Source organism: Mytilus californianus, unplaced genomic scaffold, assembly GCF_021869535.1.
Source record: "Mytilus californianus isolate M0D057914Y unplaced genomic scaffold, xbMytCali1.0.p SCAF_6, whole genome shotgun sequence".
Lineage (NCBI taxonomy): Eukaryota > Metazoa > Mollusca > Bivalvia > Mytilida > Mytilidae > Mytilus > Mytilus californianus.
Genome location: NW_026262712.1, coordinates 95,724,916 through 95,745,865, shown reverse-complemented (window position 1 = coordinate 95,745,865; position 20,950 = coordinate 95,724,916). Strand labels below are relative to the sequence as shown.

The 20,950-nt window shown below is 31.1% G+C and overlaps 1 protein-coding gene across 1 annotated transcript; it reads right to left on the bottom strand.

Annotated features, from left to right (window-relative positions):
* Positions 1-8,164: 8,164 nt before the first annotated feature.
* Positions 8,165-20,307, bottom strand: LOC127706019 (uncharacterized). The gene is made up of 2 exons (XM_052210411.1): positions 20,193-20,307; positions 8,165-15,634 (listed from the first exon to the last, which is right to left on the bottom strand). The coding sequence occupies exon 2, from the start codon at positions 15,606-15,608 to the stop codon at positions 12,780-12,782; it is 2,829 nt and encodes a 942-aa protein (XP_052066371.1). The 5' UTR covers positions 15,609-15,634; positions 20,193-20,307; the 3' UTR covers positions 8,165-12,779.
* Positions 20,308-20,950: the final 643 nt, after the last annotated feature.

Here is a 20,950-nt window from a genome sequence, read left to right as displayed (position 1 = left end):
TAATGTATTCGTTCATAAAAAAAAAACTATATTTTATGAATGCCGTAGATAATGATAAAAACTGTCAAAATATGTAGAGACATTTGAAGGATATGATTTCCACAACAAAACAGGAAATTGACATCGTAACATATAAATGACAAGCAAACACAAATGATATTGCTATCTGCTTAAATGATCATTTAAGCACAGCATTCAAAATCCTCTCCCAAGTTTGAATCTGAGAAAATCTATAACTTTGTCATATCGGAAATACACGTGATGTTAAATTGCACTATATACTGTCATAAATGATCAGTTTTAACTAGGTCTAAACAATCCAAACATAACTAAATCAACTGAGGGAGTTGGACCAAGATTTTTTTTAAATATCATGATCGATTGTAGCTGTCTACCTCACTCACATAATACATCTAAGTTTATGTACATGAATCATTTCTAATATGTAATAAAATTTGCTTAGATTGCTCCGATACTTAGAGGAGGGGGATAAAACAGATCCAAACAATTTTCGACTTATTTCAATGTTATCTACTGTGTCAAAGTTATTTGAGAAAACTGTCTATAAACCACTGTATTTTTTTTAACAACACACACATTTTTATACAATAGCATTCGGGATTAAGGGAAAAAATCTTTTTATATAGCATTCATTAAAATAATTGATAAACGATGAGAAGAATTGGACAATATCAATTGTACTGCTATTCTCTTTTTTAGATTTTAAGATAGCATTTGAGACTGTAAATCACAATATCCTTTTGTCAAATCTAAATCTTTAAAAATTGTGATGACCACTCTGTAAAATGATTGTATCCAACCTCTCACAGAGAATGCAAAATTTAAGTTAAGAACAACAGAATCCTAATATTCAACTTTTGAAGTCCCTCTCTAAATGAGCTTTCGTTATTCCTTGTCTATGCCAATGACTTACCATACAATATACAAAGTCGAAACTATATGCTGATAATACAACTTTGCATTCTTCATTTAAATCTATAACATATATTTAAATAAAGACTTAGAGAATTTTATTAAATGGCGTAAAGAAAATGATAAGATGATTAATTACATGAATGAAATCAAACTGTAATCCGTTATCGTGATGACATTTTTCGATGAATAATCTATTATTTTCTAAAAATACTGGCGTATTGCTTTAGATCAATCAAATAAAAACGGAAATAATTGTCCTTTCCTAGATTTGAATATTTCAAACAAAAACAACGACAGTACAAAAACACAACATAGAAAACCAAAGACTAAGCAACATGAACCCCACCAAAAAACTGGGATGACCATAGTTGCTCCGGAAGGGTAAGAAGATCATGCTCACCATGGAACCCGTCGTGTTGCTTTAAGAGGATCATTTTATTCATAGTCATTATCAAAACAGTATTAAAACTAAAATTTCTACATCAACTTTAATCCTAGTCATTGATATTGATGTCTGTAGTATAAAGAAGATTTAACGAAAATATGATAATACGTTTATGGAAATAAAGTCTTTGATATTGATGTCTGTAGTATTAAGAAGATTGAACGAAAATTCTATGATTTGTTTTTAGAAATCATATGATATAAAAGAATGAGATAACCCTGATTGAAATAAACAATAACATAAATGTATAATAATTAAAAAGGAAATAATCACTTACGAACGATTTCCTACAACAGGCGATGCATTAGGGTTCTGTGAAGAGATCGACAGGAAACTGTAGTATTCATGTTTATTTCGAGTTGATTATTTATGTACATGATCATACTACAAATTTTTGAACTATGACAAACGAAACTTATAATCTATCATATGTAATTTACTCTCTTTATTTTGAAACCTTAGTGTAAGAAAACAATTATGTACATAAGTGGATACGTATTTATTTATTTATTAATCCTTATGTGTGTTGCTATATTGTAAGAATGATAAGGACTTACCACGGACTCTCAATTTGATATTTGATACTTAGTGGATGCTGGAAAGAAATATAGCGTAAATTTTATATTTTTAATTTTACAATAGAAAAATATCAACGTACGTGTTTCTCTCGAAGTATACATGAAACGTATATTTTTTAATTCAACAGTCATATAAAAAGTGGTAACACAGGTATATTAGACGGTGTTATTTTTTGTTGGCTCATGTCAGCTATATTATGAACGTTCATTTATTGGTGAAAAAAATGTTTATAGATTTTAATGCATATCTTGACATAAAATATCACACAGTTCATTTTAAGTTTTGAAATACTCTCCAAACAATTGGAAGTTTTGAAATACTCTCCAAACAATTGGAAGTTTTGAAATACTCTCCAAACCATTCTCCTAACCTAGAGTAGAGGCGTAAAAGCACAAAATAGAAACAAACTTAAAAAAAATGTTGAAAAAGGCTGCATAAAGTATACTCGCCTATATTTGTGGTTGTTACTCCTTTTCTTGTGTAATTTGTATTGTGATATTCCACTGATCGTTTTTACCAAATCGTCACCTATTCCGCAAGTAGTCGTAATTGAAACAGCTATTCCTTGATATCCTTGATCTTCTCAAGCGGAACTGTGTTGACATCAGGGGTTAAATCTTACAATTCATGGTCTTTAAACTCTTTCCATATGGTTTGTTATAGAATATGACAACCATAATGCCTTTCTTGGAGTTATAAATCGGAAAACATTGAAAACTAGCCATAATCAGGTAGAATGGGAGTCATTTGATGGTTGCTACGTTTATGGCTTAAGCTAAAGTTCGGGTGGATTATTACATTGTTTTATCTTTATGATGCCAAATCTTTGATTGAGACGGTTAACTTTATCAACAACATCTCTATCCTCGGATCGATTATAAGAATACATGTATTAACCTCCAGGTGTCTTTTGCATTTGCATTTGTTTGTAAAATGGTGTTGGTGTTTGTGTATATTTACATCACGTTTTATTCATAAATAAAAATCCATGTAGGTGAAATGTTACCCTTTATATATGACATTTCATTAATAACAACTTGTCAATACACTTAAAGTCGAATATAATGTGTATACTTTATAAGATACAATGTTTGAGTCAATACATTGCAATATATTTATATAAAGTCACATTTAAAGTAATATTGACATGATGACTTTAACGCGATATACCAATAATGATACGTATACAAACTGTAATACTAGCAGTAATGATCAGCATATTTATAGAAGTACCTGTCCATTTCTGAAAAACTACTTACATTAAAATTAAACTGTGCATTATCGAGATTGTCGCAACAGCTGTTTTATCATCAGGACTTACGTTCTAATTGTAACTATAATTCGGAGGGAAAACATCTTTTTTCTAGTGTGAACATAAGCCAGTCGTACGAAAACTATGAACTGGACATTCATGAAAATTGAAAATGTACATAGTCTTATGTTAGAACTTGTCAGAAATTACGAAATAGTTATCAAAGGTACCAGGATTATAATTTAGTACGCCAGAAGCGCGTTTCGTCTACATAAGACTCATCAGTGACGCTCAGATTAAAATAGTTATAAAGCCAAATAGTACAAAGTTGAAGAGCATTGAGGACCCAAAATTCCAAAAAGTTGTGCCAAATACGGCTAAGGTAATTTATTCCTGGGATAAGAAAATCCTTAGTTTTTCGAAAAATTCAATGTTTTGTAACAGGAATATTTTTTAAAATGACCATATAATAGTTATTCAGCGCCTATTTAAGAAAGACGAAAAATATTCGGACTTGTAGCAAAATTATTTATGTCTAACTAAATTACTGCAGCTTCAATTACAGTGTTTAGACATGTACCCTTTTGGGGATTTTCAGAAAACAAATTTCTCGTGCATTTTGGTTTAATTTTGCTTTAAAAATGTGTACCTTGTAATTTTTTTAATTGTTTGCTTAATGTGTAATATTCTTGTTCATACTACATTGATATTTTGCAATTAAAATAGAAAAACTGTATACTTAAATATGATACAAGGTTTATGTTATTTTAATTACTGTATTGTAAAATATATTTCAGATAAGAGTGATATTGATTTATTAGTGTTTGTTTAGATTCTTGATAAATCGGTGCTACTGTGTAGCAGAATGTGTATATAGCTTTTGACTTCTTGATGTTTTATGGTTCTTCACACATTGAATTTTGTCTCTACAGTCATGTAGTTTGACATTTGAATGCCGTTAGTTGCATATTTTGGGAGTTTTGGCTCTTGAGAATGTTAATTGATGATTTTGGAAAAGTATAAATTTAGAAGTAATTTAAAATAAGCATCAGAGTTTCAAATTGTCTTATACAAGTTAGTCCATTGTTCAGTATAAGAAGGGAGATGATGATTATGTTTATATTGTTGAGTGAGATGAAATGGCTAAAATAAGGAAGAAATATTTTAGACCCTGATGCTGCTAAGACCAAAGAAGAAAGTTAGAATGAGCCTAAATAATATTGAAGGAAAATGTAGCCAAGTTATATCTACAATGAGACCAAATCCTATGGGATCAAGCGTATTTGAAAGATGCACAGACAACCTAATTCGAGGAGACAAAAACAAGACTTTTACATGCAGGTAATATCTGTATACTAGTCACCAGAGCCTTTTATGACCACTTCGAGTGGTCATCAGCTAGGCTACAAAGGAAATTTTGAATTTGACTACGATGCCGAGGAGCAGAGAACCATGTGTTGGAGAGAAAAATGGAGTTTTACTATGTGTTACTATGTGTCCTTATAACAGGAGATAGAGGAGGAATAAAAATGATCTGGAAAGCAGATGCCACCAACATGAGGCTGCAAAGTTATCTAAAGGAATCTGATGTTCAGCAGTTGTCGTTTGTTGATGTGGTTTATAAGTGTTTCTCGTTTCTCGTTTTTTATATAGATTAGACCGTTGATTTTCCCGTTTGAATGGTTTTACACATGTCATTTTTTTGCTTTATAGCTTGCTGTTCGGTGTGAGCCAATGTTCCGTGTTGAAGACGGTACTATGACCTATACTGGTTTAATTTTACAAATTACGACTTCGATGGAGAGTTGTCTCATTAGCATTCATACCACATCTTCTTATATCTACTTTCAAGTACTGCATTGTGCAAAATAATGCGGACCGTAAGCCACCCAGCTCAATTGAGGACTGACATGCAGAGTCAGTCCAATGAATGCGGTGAAATGAAGATCAATATGAACAGAGAAGATAAAAAAAACAGCGTCGACAAAATGTTCAAAAGCACTGGAACGCTCCGGGTTCCTTACCGACAGACAGAAACCCGCGGAGTTGACACAAAATACAACAATTCGTTGTTTTGACCAAAATCAAGGACTCCATTTTAACCTGGGACATAATCAACAACTAATATTTGTGGAAGTGTAACGCATATATCATTGCTTTACGTGTTGCCATTATGTTATGTAAAGCTTCCAGCTATCTAAGGTCCACTGGAGACAAGGCGAATTGTCCTGGACACCAAGGCCACTGTTCGATGAACCTAAACCATGGAAATCAAACGGTAATGAGGAATTGTATTGGGAATTTCTGATAGATCAGTTAGCCGAAAAAAAAGAGCTCGTAGTTTTATTGGACAGTAAACTGCAGATTGGGACAGCCATGCCTTAAGAGGATTAAGTCAGAAACAGTGAAGTTGTAAACTTGACAATAGAAAACTTGCGCGATCCAAGACCCATGGCGTCAAAGCATTACTCAATATTGATAAAGCAGATTTTAGTTAATATTTATTTCCAATAAAGAACAAATGCAGACGACTGGGAAAAATTTTCAACATATTTCTCATGGATTCAACTAGCAGATGCACTGTCAAATATAATTTTGCTTTCAAGGAGGCTGTTAGTGACTAGGATACACTTAATATAAAGTTGCTGTTTAGAAAAGTATGAATTATTCGAAATACTAAGGATTTTCTTATCCAAGGCATAATTAACCTTAGCCGTATTTAGCACAACTTTTTGGAATTTTGGGTCATCAATGCTCTTCAACTGTGTACTTGTTACGCTTTCTAACTATTTTGATCTGAGCGTCACTGTTGAGTCCTATGTAGACGAAATGCGCGTCTGTCGTATTGCATTATTAGCTTGATACCTTTGATACCTATATGTTATTAGACTTTGTTATTCAGCAGATTGCATACTTGACTATTTCTTAGGACATTGTGCAGATACATGTTTTGTTTTTTTCTAATATTTGTAAAGACAAAATTTATGTGGAAAATAATTCTTGTAAGTACATCCTAGATGCATAAACAAACAAACAAACAAACAAATATTTTATTGCTAATCACAGCGCCCACAAGAAGCAGAACTATCAATATTAATTTCTAGTACAGGGTACATAGTAAACCTCGAAGCCCTTAGGCTTCTTCATACAATGCACTTTATCCTTCACATCATAATTGATGCTAAGATAAGGTAACATTGTATATCATAATCCTGGGCTTACTCAGGTTAATAAGTGAACACTTTGTAGCTCCAATAAATGCAACTTCCAAATACTAGAAAAATAAGAAAATAAAATATATGTGATAAGTGGTTAGCGCTGACATGCAGCTCCAACAGAGAAGGTGTTTTTCGTTTATATATGAAATTCCTGTAATGTTGATCTCTATAATTTGTTATGGAAGATCACTAAACACTCCAAACAATGTGATCTCAAATGTTATCACAATTTGTGGAAAAACATCATATTTTATAGACCTACATGTATATATTTCAATTGTTTACATTGTGTTCAATCAGACATGAACCCGTATATAAGAATGCTATTTAAACCTACAGCCTATGCAAATATGTTGATTACAAATAAATACAGTACGCACATCGTGAAACCTTCTTTTCGAACTAGAAGGGGAACCAAAGGTGGCAAAAAAGTTATACGCCCGATTCGAACAGTTGTTAGTGTCCATAGAAAAATGAAGCAAAATCATGGCGTCTGTGTAGTAATTCAGTCATAAAATGTAACTCATACCAATACAGAAACAGGTCCGCAATAAGTGGTGCACAGTTAGTCCCCATGGGAATTCCGATAACCTGACTATATACGGAAACTCTATAGCGAACAAAAATGTTATCTAGTAAATATTCAAGAGCAGTTATAGTATCCAATTGACATTTATAAGCAAAAATTAAAGACAAGAATACTAAAATTATCCAATCCGAAAAGTTTTTATTATCAACAAAAAGAACATTATCAATATATCTGAATGTGAAATTAAATGATCTGACTTCCTTTCTTGTTGTTGGCAACTGTTTGAAGGAACTCCGACTCATTTGAATATAAGAAGAGGTTGTCAAGGAAGCCGAAGTTCATTCCCATGGGCATGCCGACAATGTGTTGGAAAATTCTTCCTTCTAATTAAAAAAACTGTAGGTTTCAATGTGGAGGGGGAATTTGAAGTAGGGTCAATGCCCAAAAAGGTAAATGATGTGTGCGTAGTGTTTGATTATATGGTAAAGGTATTTAATTGCTGTTAAATGTGATGGTATGAAATAGGTGAATGCAACGGTTAGTTGCTTTCTTTCATTAAATAAACTATATTTTGATTCAAAGAAAATATGTTTAGTCAATTGAACATTTTAGACAATACGTAGTTAAACACTTATTGACATGTTGTCAATGCTTTTAATTATTTTTTTTGAATGAAATGATATCAAAATATTTTTAAGTTGTTTCTTTTGTATGTGCTTTCATTATTGTCACAAGGATATCCTAATTGGATGATGAGGTGTTCGACGAACTTCCAATATGTGATGTATTGGACTGGTCTCCTGTCATAGAAAAATAGACTTGAAAATTGGTCTTTGCTGCTTCTCCGTTGAGAAAACTCATTTACTCATATAAGTTAGAAAATAGACTGGTCGGTCCTGAGTCTGAATTAAATTGTTGGTACGGGTAATTTGTCTTCCGTAAGACTGTTTGTTACCTTCATATAAATAAGGATAAATAATGAAATTTTGTTTTCAACAAAGATGATTCTCTTAACAATAACATGTTTTAGAAGTAAAAGTTGATAGCTAAACACAAAGCTTGAAAATCACGCAAGTTGCTGACGATACAACTCTTTTCCTAATATCGAAAGAAGAAATCCGAACAGCATTAAATCTACTAATGTATTCATTATCTTTAAATCTGAATTTGACGAATACGTAAGACAGTCTAGACAAACAATACACTACAATGTTTCAAAATTTAATTTAAAGAACAGAAATTTGTTTTTCTCCACAAAAAAAAAGCATTTTTATGATATTTTTAAGGAAACAGATACATTAACTATATAAATAAAATGTATTTTTAACAAACAAAAGCACAATATTATGTTAATATTCCCGGAGGCCTCCAAAACAATTGAAAAAACGAAAATAACAAAAATATCTAACTCCAAAGAAAATTTAAATCGGAAAGGCCTTTATAAAATTAAACAAAAGAAAAAATACATACAAGCAAAGTACATGAAACAGTTAACTATATAAAGCAGCATACATATTGAGAGAAAAAGCACATATGGATTCAATAGAAAAATAAATATATTTGATTCCGGTATTTCATTCTTTTTTTTTTTTTCAAGTTATATATAAACTTTTCTCTAATTCTTCGTTAATTTGTCCCTTTCTGCACCCAGAACGTGTCGTTCGTTTGATCTCGGTTATTCATTGGTTAAAATCCGATTATGACAAATGATAATTTTCTTGCTTTCCTCTGAATTTCCTATTGTGACGGCATGAAAAAATGCGACCATGCCTGATGACGTCATAAAGAAAAAACACACCTTTTTGCAATTCATTCGAAAAGAAAGAATAAGTTTGCCTGCATATTGTTTGAAAATCATTAGAGAAACAGATTCCACCACCAAATCTCGTGTAATACGATATTTATCCACTCTCGACAGTTAAATTTTAAATATTTAAAACGCTCGGCGAGCCTCGCGTTTTAAATTTGAAAATTTAACTGTCTCGAGTGGACAAATATCGTATCACACTCGATTCAGTGGTAGAATCTATATTAATCTGATAAATCGCTGTAAATACAAAGGTAAACAGAAGAACATACACATTATTCAATATTACAAAGGTACATATGATGAAAGAATAAACAATACAATGGAAATACATATGTATGTTTGCATGTTAAAAATGTGTAGTGTATATATAATGGAAGACCTTAAAATATGACAGTGGAGGGATTCTTAACGATTCTTTAAACAGAATGTAGTTCAGAGTTTTTGCAGAGGTTTCTACACTAGCGAACCAGGTTTGGGTAAACTGGTCTCCTGAAGTACTTGTAATTTAACAATTCGCTTAAGCCAATTTGCATAATAAAAGATTTGATATGTCCATATACTTGAAAATCCATATTCGTTTAGGGTGTTTTCTATGCTTTGTAGCCAAGTTGATCGGAAATTTGTTTCATGTGCCATTTGAGTCATTAATTTATTAAAAATTGAGCACAATTTTGTTTCTTTCCCGTTGAACAATTTTGTCCAATATAAAATCATTCTTTTCTTAATATCAATTAATAATGGATATCTGCCTAACTCGCCATAAATCATAGAGTTAGGTGTTGAAGACTTAACGTGGAGTATAAGTATACAAAATTTCAGATGAATTTTTTTCAAGCATATCGTTGTTACCAACTGTAGATTTTTTGTTTAAAAATTTTGATAATTCAATTGAATTTATCTAAAATCATTAAGTACCTTAGTATCGTTTTTTGTGAATTAATCCAAGTAACAAAACCAGATGATTTAAAGGTTAAAAAAATAAATCAGACTGATATATGAAGAAGATCCAATCTTGTCGACCTGAGCGAATAATACATGTAATGTAGATACAGTCAATTAAGTAGATAGATAATCAAGTGTTAGATCTTTCATATATTTAACTTTTTTGAAACATCGGGTCCTCAATGCTCTTCAACTTTGTACTTGTTTGGCTTTATAACTATTTTGATCTGAGCGTCACTGATAAGTCTTATGTAGACAAAACGCGCGTCTGGCGTATTGAATTATAATCCTGGTACCTTTGATAACTATAAACATTATTGCAGCTTGATTATATAGTATCCTCGTAAATATAGTCATCCATTCAAGAAACACAAAAAATGATGGGATATAAAACGAAACATTTTAATTAATCTTGCAGCAAGTTTTTGGAGATTATGAAGCATTTCAAGATTACAGTTGTATGTGGTAAGGTCTATACTGTACAACATTAGTCAACAAAGGGTATTATATAGATATTGTAAAAAGAAAAAGATATTCATGTCTAAAACTTAACGATCTTGATTATTATTATCAGCTTCAATAACTAGGTGTCTATGATAGACAATTGATCAATCAATTATGTCAGTGACTACTATGTAAAATGTTGATCAGTCTTTCTTCTTCATTATACGAATAAATAAGATTTGGATAATTATTTCATGGGACCCTACCCTACAACAAAACTATTAGTTAAATATCCCTTTGGTATCTCCCGCATCTCTTTTAATGATAATTGATAAACGTCTATAAATAAAATACAAACTGAATTATAATTGGTAAACAATTTCAATTCAATCGGGCATTAAATGATAATTGGTAACTAGCTACATTTATAAAAGGCTACAATCAAAACACATAACACATGATAAATACAAAACGACAACAATCAAATCACGAAAGAAATTATAATTTGAAAACAGCAACAATCAAATACTAAATAGTTATTGACAAAAAGCTCAAATCAGATGTTGAATGAAAATAACATCAAAGATGCATAAATACATTTTAAATTAATGACATGAGATATTTCAAATATATGGATATGCTTATGTTTTGTTATATCATTTTAATATTTACACGGACATATCTAAAACCAAACGTTACAGTTTCAATTCAACATATACTAAATCATTTGAAAATAACAATCAAGTCTTTGTTAACATCAACAGTAAATATTATATAAATATAAAACAAAACAAAGAAAATAATCATCAAATCATTTTTTGTCAAATTGCCATAGGAAAGTTAAAAAAAAGAAGTTTGTTGTCAAAAGCAGCAAATAATTTCAGGTAAAGATAAAGGAAATAATTAATAACCCCTATTTCCTGTAGAAAAAACACATGTTTTGGGAAAAGAACCGACATAGAATTATCGCACAATCATTCAACTGTTTATCAATAACAAATAAAAATCAATTTAATTGTATTTTTGTATTCTATCAAAAAAATAAATTAGAGGCAACTGTTGTTTTATATATGCTCAAATCTCACAAATCCATTTGATGACAAAATTATGATTAATAAAAAAAAAATCCAAAAGGAGCCAGACCGGGTGAATCTACTAAGTAACTTCCTTTGCATCTTTCATGCGATTCAAAACAGTTAGTCATATTGTCGAAATAAGACAAAGTTAGTAAGTTAACTGACATGAAGACTTTTATGGAATTTAAAGATCAAATATACCATGAACACATTTTGCTAGTTTGTTGTGGTATTGACACCTCGTATGAGTCAACCAATTGATTATGGTGACTGTATAACCCATGTAGTGTCGATTCAGATGTTCGTCTTCATAATTTTAAAAAGAAGATTGAGTGCGATTGTCGATGAGACAACTCTTCACAAAAAACCAAATGGCACAGAAATTAACAACTATTATTCACCGTACCGCCTTCAACAATGAGCAAATCACACACCGCATAGTCAGTTATAAAAGGACCCGAAATGACAAATGTTCAACAATTGAAAGGAGAAAAAAAAGAAAGCTGAAAGCCTAATTAATGTACCAAAAAATTAACCAAAAACAAATATGCACCACTGCAACAAACAACAATAACTGAATTACAAAATTAATATTATTACCAAAACAAACAATACTCAAGTTTACCAGGATCGTTTCTAAATTTCGATCATATGTTTTCTTCATAACTGTATTTGAGGAACTGATATTTTAGATTTAAAGTGACTTCATATCAACAATCTATAAATTAATACTAATTCTAACATGACGTTCTTCAAACGCTTTGAGTACACACCCGTGGTAAAATATGAATATATTGTTTGGGCTGTTCCAATCGTACTCCCGCGTCATATGCTTTTTTATGAATGAGCTACCCGACGTCATAGAACGATGACGTAAGAATATAAGCATTTTACGGGAAAATACACGCTTGTGAAACCGAAAATCATCACAACTAGGAAACATAAACAAACGATGCTAAAATGTGTTATTTAAGCCTTTTTTTGTATACATATAAGACATATAAGTACAATTATCATTTAGATTCATCCAAACCTATCTAAATATGTTATTGTAAATAGTTTAAGCATGTCATTTATTCAGTTTGCTCCGGTCTTTTACGTCAATTTAATAGTGCGTTTATTTATGGGAACGGCAAATAAAGCCTTCATCTAGAGCGCTTCGATCCAAAACAATTGCCGTATTTGTCCTATTAGAATCGAAATAATTCATGGGGGCTTGAATATATCATGATTTTACCACGGGTTGTCCCTTTATGCCGATATTTTACCCCTCGCTATCGCTCAGAGTAAAATATTTGTCATAAAGGGCCAACCCGGGGTAAAATCACGATATATTCAAGCCCACATGAATTATTTCTTAAATAATTACAAGCCTTATATCTTTGATGAGTGATACGAGGGAAAACAATATTTATTTTATCTTTTTTATACATTCCGACATTATTTGAAAACCATATTTAATTTATCGTTACATACATTTGTGTTGCTTAGTCTTTATAAAACTTCAATTTAAATGTATTCATGTTACTGTATAAGATAGGGTATAGTTCACTTCTTTTTTAGAAGTGGCTCTTTTTCTGTTTGGCGAATCTCTGATATAGTCTCGTCTGGTTCGAAAATTTCTTTTTGCTCTGTAAGCTCGAAAATATCTTCTGCATCAGAGTTATCTTGTTTAAGATTCCTCAAGTCAGTCAACGAAGATAACTCATCGGAACCTGACGAATTACAACATGTACAACTGAAATCACAAAAACTTTTTCGCAACAGCTGACAAATAAAACGACGACTACCATCAGTTATATTTTCTTTATAACAAAGGAATAAACAATCTCTATCATATCTTTTTTTTTCCCTTTTTAGAAATTTATTATATAATGATTCAATTTCTGAAACATGTTTCTCAATTTCCTCCGCTGGTTTCTTTTGTGAGAAAAACAAAAATAACTTAGGAGATATCAAAATTAATATCATAGAAAGTGTGTCATGCAATAACTTCATTTTGACAAATTTTCCTGTTTTTTGTAAGATTTGGAAAGAGACTACCATGAATATTGTAGTGAGGATAGTTTTAATGAATAACAGAAAGAACCTTTTGCGAGCAGGATAACAATTGTCTACTATATAATCAAACAGATTTTCATCAATACTGTCTTGATTGTTGCTTTTGAATTCGTAAGATTCATCTGCCTGTTCTTCAAACCATGGATGAAGAATAATAATGTTTTTCTCTCGAATATCAAATATGGTATTCAAAAGAACTGTATAAGATTCAAGAAACTCTAAGATATATGTGGCAATATACCCGAATGAAAATATAACAACTAAATACCATCCCCAAACATGCTCTGGTCCTGTAAAGCCAGCAATGACTGTATAGGCAAAAGATCGTTCTATGTAAACAAAAAAATAAGCATGTTCTCTTACAGTTAACGCATAGATTACCCACAAAAAGGTCATAAAGAACCATTCGCATGAAGAACAACTGTCTTTCGATTTGTTGCCACTTTTGGGTTGTGAGGTTTGTATCTCTGTGGCTCGAACTTTCTCAGAATCTATATTTTCATTCGATGAATTTATTTTGCTACTGGCTTGTTTGTGGTCATTTTCCCTATATTCAGCATGTGGCCTTTTACTACTGTCGGCTTGGTACTGTTCAATATCTACATTTTCTGAATGAGAGCGTGTAATTTCATCAGCTACATACATTTCAGTATAATTCATTTTAGAGATTATACTTTCTGTAATTGTCGCACTGCCATAACCTCTATTTTCAGTTTGCATGGTCTTTTCATGTTTTTTTTGGCAACAAGAATTTCGACATTTCAAAAATAATGGAAAAAATATAAACCATATTGCAGGCATTGAACAAAACAAAATGTTTATAAAAGCGTTCAAAACGAATAACAAGGTACCAATAAGTACATTATAAGACAGAAACAAAAGGATTTTACGGCATTTATCCAGCGAAACCTCTCCCCTTGTGTCCACCGAACAAAATGAGTATGTGAAAATAAAACGCCAAAACTGAAGAGAAAAAAGCATTGTGAAACGAAAAATCAACTTTTTACATGCATTCAACATCCATTGGTTTTGGGCTAAATTACCCTCAGTCTCCATTATGTCCTTCACAGGAATAAAGAATATATATTTGCTGCGGACACAGAATGAAGAGTACGAACACTTTCGGCAACCAGTATCTTTACCTAAGCAAATGATAAAATCATCATTTTCATTATAAAGAATATATATCCATACATTGCATACAAAATATGATATAATCGATATTGTAACAGGCAACCATGGGATATATTTAAAATATTGATATTCTGGAATTCCATATCTATAAATTTTTGGGAAGTTTACGTACTCGTTCTTTTCAAATAATTCGTTCTTAATATTAAGTAGTTTATATAAGTTGAGTCCTAATACAATTAAAGTGCAAAAAAAATAAAACCGAACAATAGGTGCATACTTTACTGCTTTATCTGTTCGTGATTCTATGTCATGCCACGGTGAGTAAAATATCTTTCGCATGATTCGAGTTAAGCCATACGGTTTCTGATATTGTTCCTTATTTTTGTAGTATTTATGCAGGTCAGTAGTTTTATTTGGCTGAACAATTTCTAACAGATGAATGATAAAAGGATGCATGTAAGCAAGTAATCCAAGGACGACAGTCAGCATTTTGGTTATGTCATATTTGCTTTGTTCTGTTACTTCAAAATCTCCATTCATTAACGAATCGATGGAAAAACAATCGTAATCATATCCAATCCATACAGTAAAAACAATCCAAATAGCTGTAGTTCCTATTAAGGTTTTATCATGAAACGAACGATGACACAGCAAAGAACCAGTCTCATTTTTTGTAATACTGGACCATAAATAGTTCACAATATACTCTGTTTCATTCTCATATTCAATTTCGTAGTTTAAATAACAGCTTGCTGATAACGACCAAGGAATGTCCATTATTTTTGTTCCGTCTTTAGTTATCGTAAAAGTAAGAGAATCGGAATCTATCGGTCGGGACAATTGCCCATACATCATTTCCTTTTTTAACCAAATCCATTCTTGTAGACCATTTCGATATGTCCCTTCCGGCAGATTTTCTTTCAGCTTTATTTCATCAGAACTGTTCCCTTTTAGATAGAGATAAATGACTGAAACCGTATTATCAGATCTGTAATCTTTAAATTTACTTCGAGCTTTGTCAGTATCAGATGAGGGAAAGTTAAAACCACAAGACCCATTCCTATCATCTGTCAAATTATCGGAGGAAGCATGTCGAATATTACTTACAGAAGTATGAAGTGGCACGGGCGCCGTTGATACGATTGACATGAAAAGATAAACGAAAAAGTACACTTGGTACATACTGTATATTCGTCACTACTGTGTTTCTGAAAAAAATAACTTCACTGTAGAATAGACACTCTTTTTATTATCGTGGTTCTGTCAATTGAATGGAAGTATAAGAACTCACTTCCTCAAAATAATAAATGGAATATACAGCTTCTAACAACAAATAATAACTCTCTGGTACAACATGTTTCTATGTTTTGAAGTCACTATTTACCTTTTTTGTATTATATTATCTTATTTTGAAATTAATTTGAGATTTTATTAAGGATGACAGATTCTTTGTTACTGTGAGCATTTATTGGTATTGCCTAGGAAATAATTTAAATGATTATCGTGTGTATTATCTTAACATTGGTTTATTTTTAGGGGGAATTTGGTATTGATGAAAGAGCATCAGTGGACAATGCTTTATCTTTTACTACATTGAAAAAAGAATGTGTATTTTTTTCGCCATGTGGTAAGATTAGTTACATATTAACATGTCCACGAATTCTTCTTTTGATCATACACAAAATTCAGTATTACATTTAAATCTAAATTTTATCATAATTCCACATAGACTTCCAGAAAAAAAAAATCAAAACCACAAATCATTGTTAACTCATAATAAATATGATTTGTATTAACAAATATGAATTTAATCGAGTAAGATGTGCAAATCAATATAAAAATAAAAAGATGTGATTGCAAATTCGACAACTGCAGCTGTCCACAGAGACCAAATGACGTAGACGTATATATTTACAAGTTAAAACTGTATTCAAGGATTTCAAAAATTAAGTCATCAGTTCGAAAGATATACGGTTACCGTCATGAAATGGGTATTCCATCTACTTTTCCATGATTATGGCATTTTCAAATGCGGATACCACCAAAATCATGTCAAAAATAATTCTACGTAGAATGTTACTGGTGAAGCAGATTCTGCCGACTCTTTTGAAGCACTTAAATTACCTCCCGATTTTAGCAGGATTTGTGTTCCTGAATTATTTTGTTTTTTGTGTAGTGTTTTATGGCATAACGACCGTCTATACTTCATTGGCATAAACAGGACCTATTATTCTTCAATATTTTACAGGGACATCATTTTTAAATGTAGAAGTGATCTATAGAACCCTCCATCATTAACTTAGATATCATGATTTTGTTTAGTGGTTCGGAAAAATTGAATTCATTTCATTGTGTCATCATTCGTCATATAAAATCAAGATACAACAAACTTTTGAATTTTTCCATCAAAAAATGAATTAATTTAAAAAAGAGATTCTTTATTCGTTATCCGGATTTTTTTCAAATAACATAGTACTATAACTCTGGTATGATAAAATTGAATGATAAACGATAATCGAACAAAACCAATGTTTAGTGGTTTCACATATTCTAATAAATTTTGATTAATTTAAAAAGAAAAATAAAGGATTCATATTTAATATTCAGAAGCATCAAAATTTAAAATTTTTTACAACAACCAAGTACATGTACCATAACTCTGGAACGATGAGATAAAAAAAAAATAACGAAAAGTCGGACTAAATATGTTTTCAGTAATAAAAAAAAAAACGCATTTATTTCGAATTAAGTAAGAAAAGGGCGGATCTTTATCTATCATTTGGAAAAGCAAAAGAGATAAGGACAGACGGCCGGACAGACGCACAGATAGATGAAAAAAAGTATTAAACGGTCATGAATATTCCTATATAACCCTGACTCTGTCGAGGGTTTGCAATTATATCATGTATCTTTTAATGAATAAACAGCTCCATTTTTGTACATGTAGTCCGAGACTACTTGTAGTTAAACTATTTAAATTTGCATATACTAGTCAACAAAAGAAACGATACACAACTCCTATTTATCATAAAAATGTACCTAACTAGTAGGAAAAACGGTTAAATTAGCTAATGAAAAACTTTCATTTACAAAGCAAATGCATATGATTAAAAGAATTTGATCAAATTGGAAAGTTAAAAAAAAAAGAGTTCAAAGAATTAACTTTCAAATATCTACACAGGTATTCATAATTTTAAGCAGACCAAGTTTAAATTTAAAATTTGTAGTTCTTATATAAATTATAGAATTTTTGGATGAAAATACGATTTTTGAAATAACAAAAAAACAAAAATCCGAGTATTTTTGTTAAATCATTGGTTTTTGTTCAGAAAATAATACTGTAAATATGAGACTTATTGACAATTTTTTATCTTGGTAGACTGTATGCAATTTCATTATATATAGAAAATACATTGCCTTATATCGTTTCTTTTGTTGACTAGTATCACGATAGGTATAGTGTCCGGCTAGGATCGTGTTTTTTCGAATGAATCGGTCCATTTTTTCGAGTGTAGATCGTTTTTTTACGAGTGATAAAACATGCGATAAGATCAATTAACTGCTATTTCGTAATTATAATAGCTTTTTATATGACTATACATCTTGTCTTGAACACTATAAATGTTTTGAGAAACAAAGGAGCACAATTTCCTTGTATTAAACCAAACAATTCAGTGTTAGTTATTGTTCGGGCTTTTTCAATAATAGAACGTCATTAAAAGGTTCAGCCGATGTGTACAGAATTATCTACCTGTAGTGTTATGGTCCACCTTAAGTGAAGGACAATATCATGTATTATCGCTTTTTTACGAACTTTTCCTTTGATCTTGCTGACTGATAAATTCCTTTCTCAGCGGAGTCGAGTGATATGAAGAATTATCGCTAGAAACTAAGGGGGCAATTGGCGTTGCAAATGAAATTGACATGAAATTGACAACGTCGTCATAGGTAAAATAGCGATAAACTGATTATCATTGGTCATCTCAAGCGAGAAAATCAATCTCGTTGAGATGATCAAGGATAATCTATAATTCCCAACAAATCACCAAAACATTTTAATGCAAATTTTCTGCAGGGGACTTTTAATCTTTTAAACTTCATTTCATGCTACTTTTGTTTTAACAGTTAATAATATTAAAAAAGGAATAAAAAACCTACTGGACAGCAGTTAAGAATCACAAAAATGTAATAAACAATATTCTATGAAATAAGACCTGGCCCCGCCCCTCAAAAACAAATTCAGCAGTTAAGAATCACAAAAATGTAATAAACAATATTCTATGAAATAAGACCTGGCCCCGCCCCTCAAAAACAAATTCATCAATTAAAGAAGACACATATCCGCCCCATTTAATAACCATTGACAATAAAATTTGTATTAAATTTCATATACAACTTACAATGAAAAGTATCGTTCATCAGCTTAACACACTATATGTATGTACGTCTTAATCCAAATTCTCCACAAGAGATCAAAATGACACAGAAATTAACAACTATAGGCAACGTCAACTCTGTGGTTTTGTTAGATGTATTTCTATTTGTATCCATTTAATGAGTAAGCCTTTTTCAACTGATTTTTGTAGTTCGTTCTTATGTTGTACTGTTTCACCACTGTCCTACGTTAGGGGAGGGTTGGGATCCCGCTAACCTGTTTTCCCCCGCCACGTTCTGTATGTAAGTGCCTGTCCCAAGTCAGGAGATTGTGGTTGTCGTTTGTTGATGCGTTTCATATTTTTTTTTTTTCGTTCATTTTTTCTACATACAATAGGCCGTTAGTTTTCTCGTTTGAATTGTTTTACATTTTTCATTTCGGGGCCTTTTATAACTGACTACGCGGTATGGGCTTTGCTCTTTGTTGTAGGCCGTACAGTGACCTATAGTTGTTAATTTCCGTGTCATTTAGTCTCTTGTGGAGAGTTGTCTCATTTGCAATCATACCACATCTTCTTTTTTATATTTAACTCCAATATTGTATATATATATATATATGGTAATATTATTACAAAGCACGAAAATTATGTGCAAACAAAATTAGGACAGGAATTTCTAGGGAAGGTAGTGATTTGGTCCAGTTTGAAAAGTTCAAAAGTTAGTATTTCTGAAGCTGTCAAACTGATTTACAGACCCCCTTAACATAAAATTAACCATATTTCAAGTTAGAGCCGATACATTTTTCTTTAATTTTGATAAATTTGTCCCCAAAGTATTTCACTACACTGTAAAAAAATCTTTTTTTGATAGACCAGGTGCGATTTTTTTTAATTTGCATTTTTGGCTAAAAAAAAATGCACTACGAAATATCTGTGAGCTCGGGTTATCTACAGCGCTGGATCACACATCTTCAGTGCTTGGCTTTTTATCCCCAGCACTTGACTTTTAATATGAAACTCTAGTCTATAAATCTAATTCGCTCGACTTAAAAAACACGAATTCTTATCTGTTAGAAACCACCCGGACCCAGTTTCTCAATGAGATACAGTTTCTCAATGAGATACTTTTACTCCTTCCAGCGGGGATTTAAATAATCTCTTATACACATTTTGATACATATTATAAAAATTTCTATTACTTTAAAAAAAAAAGTTTGGATGACATCTTTGGTGGGATTACTTGACTGGACTTATTTTTTTTTTAGAAATGTGTATTCTTTACTGTTATGTGACTTTTCGAAGTAAATATATATAATCGTATGGTTTTATTTATCTCAGGTATTTAAATTCTAAAAACAGAAAAAGCCTAAAAATATCAATAGTATGTACTTACTTGTTTAGTTAATCGTATCTATGCTGGAACTTATTTAAGCATGTAATGAATTATAGTGTATGTGATCGTGACAATTATTTCCTTTTTAGTGAAGTTAAGAGTTATGTGTACATTATTTCCTCTATATTGAAAGTTCAAGTGGGGGTATATATATATATTTTCTAGGTAATTACTCTTCTATTTAATGTATCCTTGTCAATCGTTTTATTGGCAAAAATCGTGGATAATGATACATAACCTGTTTTTGTTCATTTTCCTTTGGCTTTTTTTTCATTGCCTGTCAATAACAATAAATTTATGCAAATACATCGTCTGTCAGAGGCTTCATGTGAGTTTGTAAATAATCTCTTGTACACATTTTGATACATAAAACAAAAAATTTAAAAGAAAGAAAAATAAAAAAAAGAGGTATTCACAGAATATTCGGTAGTTACAACATAATGCATTTATCATATGTAACAAATACTTAAACAAAGCAAGATGGCATTGGCTTAAATTCATGTTCACAAATTTGACTCACTTTCCCATATTTGAATTATAATGTACTAAAACGTATTTACAAATTATAAAAAGTTTTAAAATAAACAATTTACAAGGGATGGTCTCGAAAAATATGTATCATCGTTTCTTGTGTATTTTAAAATAGACGCCAACTAATAATTATCGAGTTGACCACTGGAGACTGTGACGGTCATATAAGCAAAAATATAAATAGATAGCGAACTTGTGCAATTGAGTTTTCTGGGTCTGTTTAATTT

What these genes read in the sequence shown, in the direction of transcription:
- LOC127706019 (XM_052210411.1), bottom strand. Translation starts at nt 15,608, where the DNA reads ATGTACCAAGTGTACTTTTTCGTTTATCTTTTCATGTCAATCGTATCA.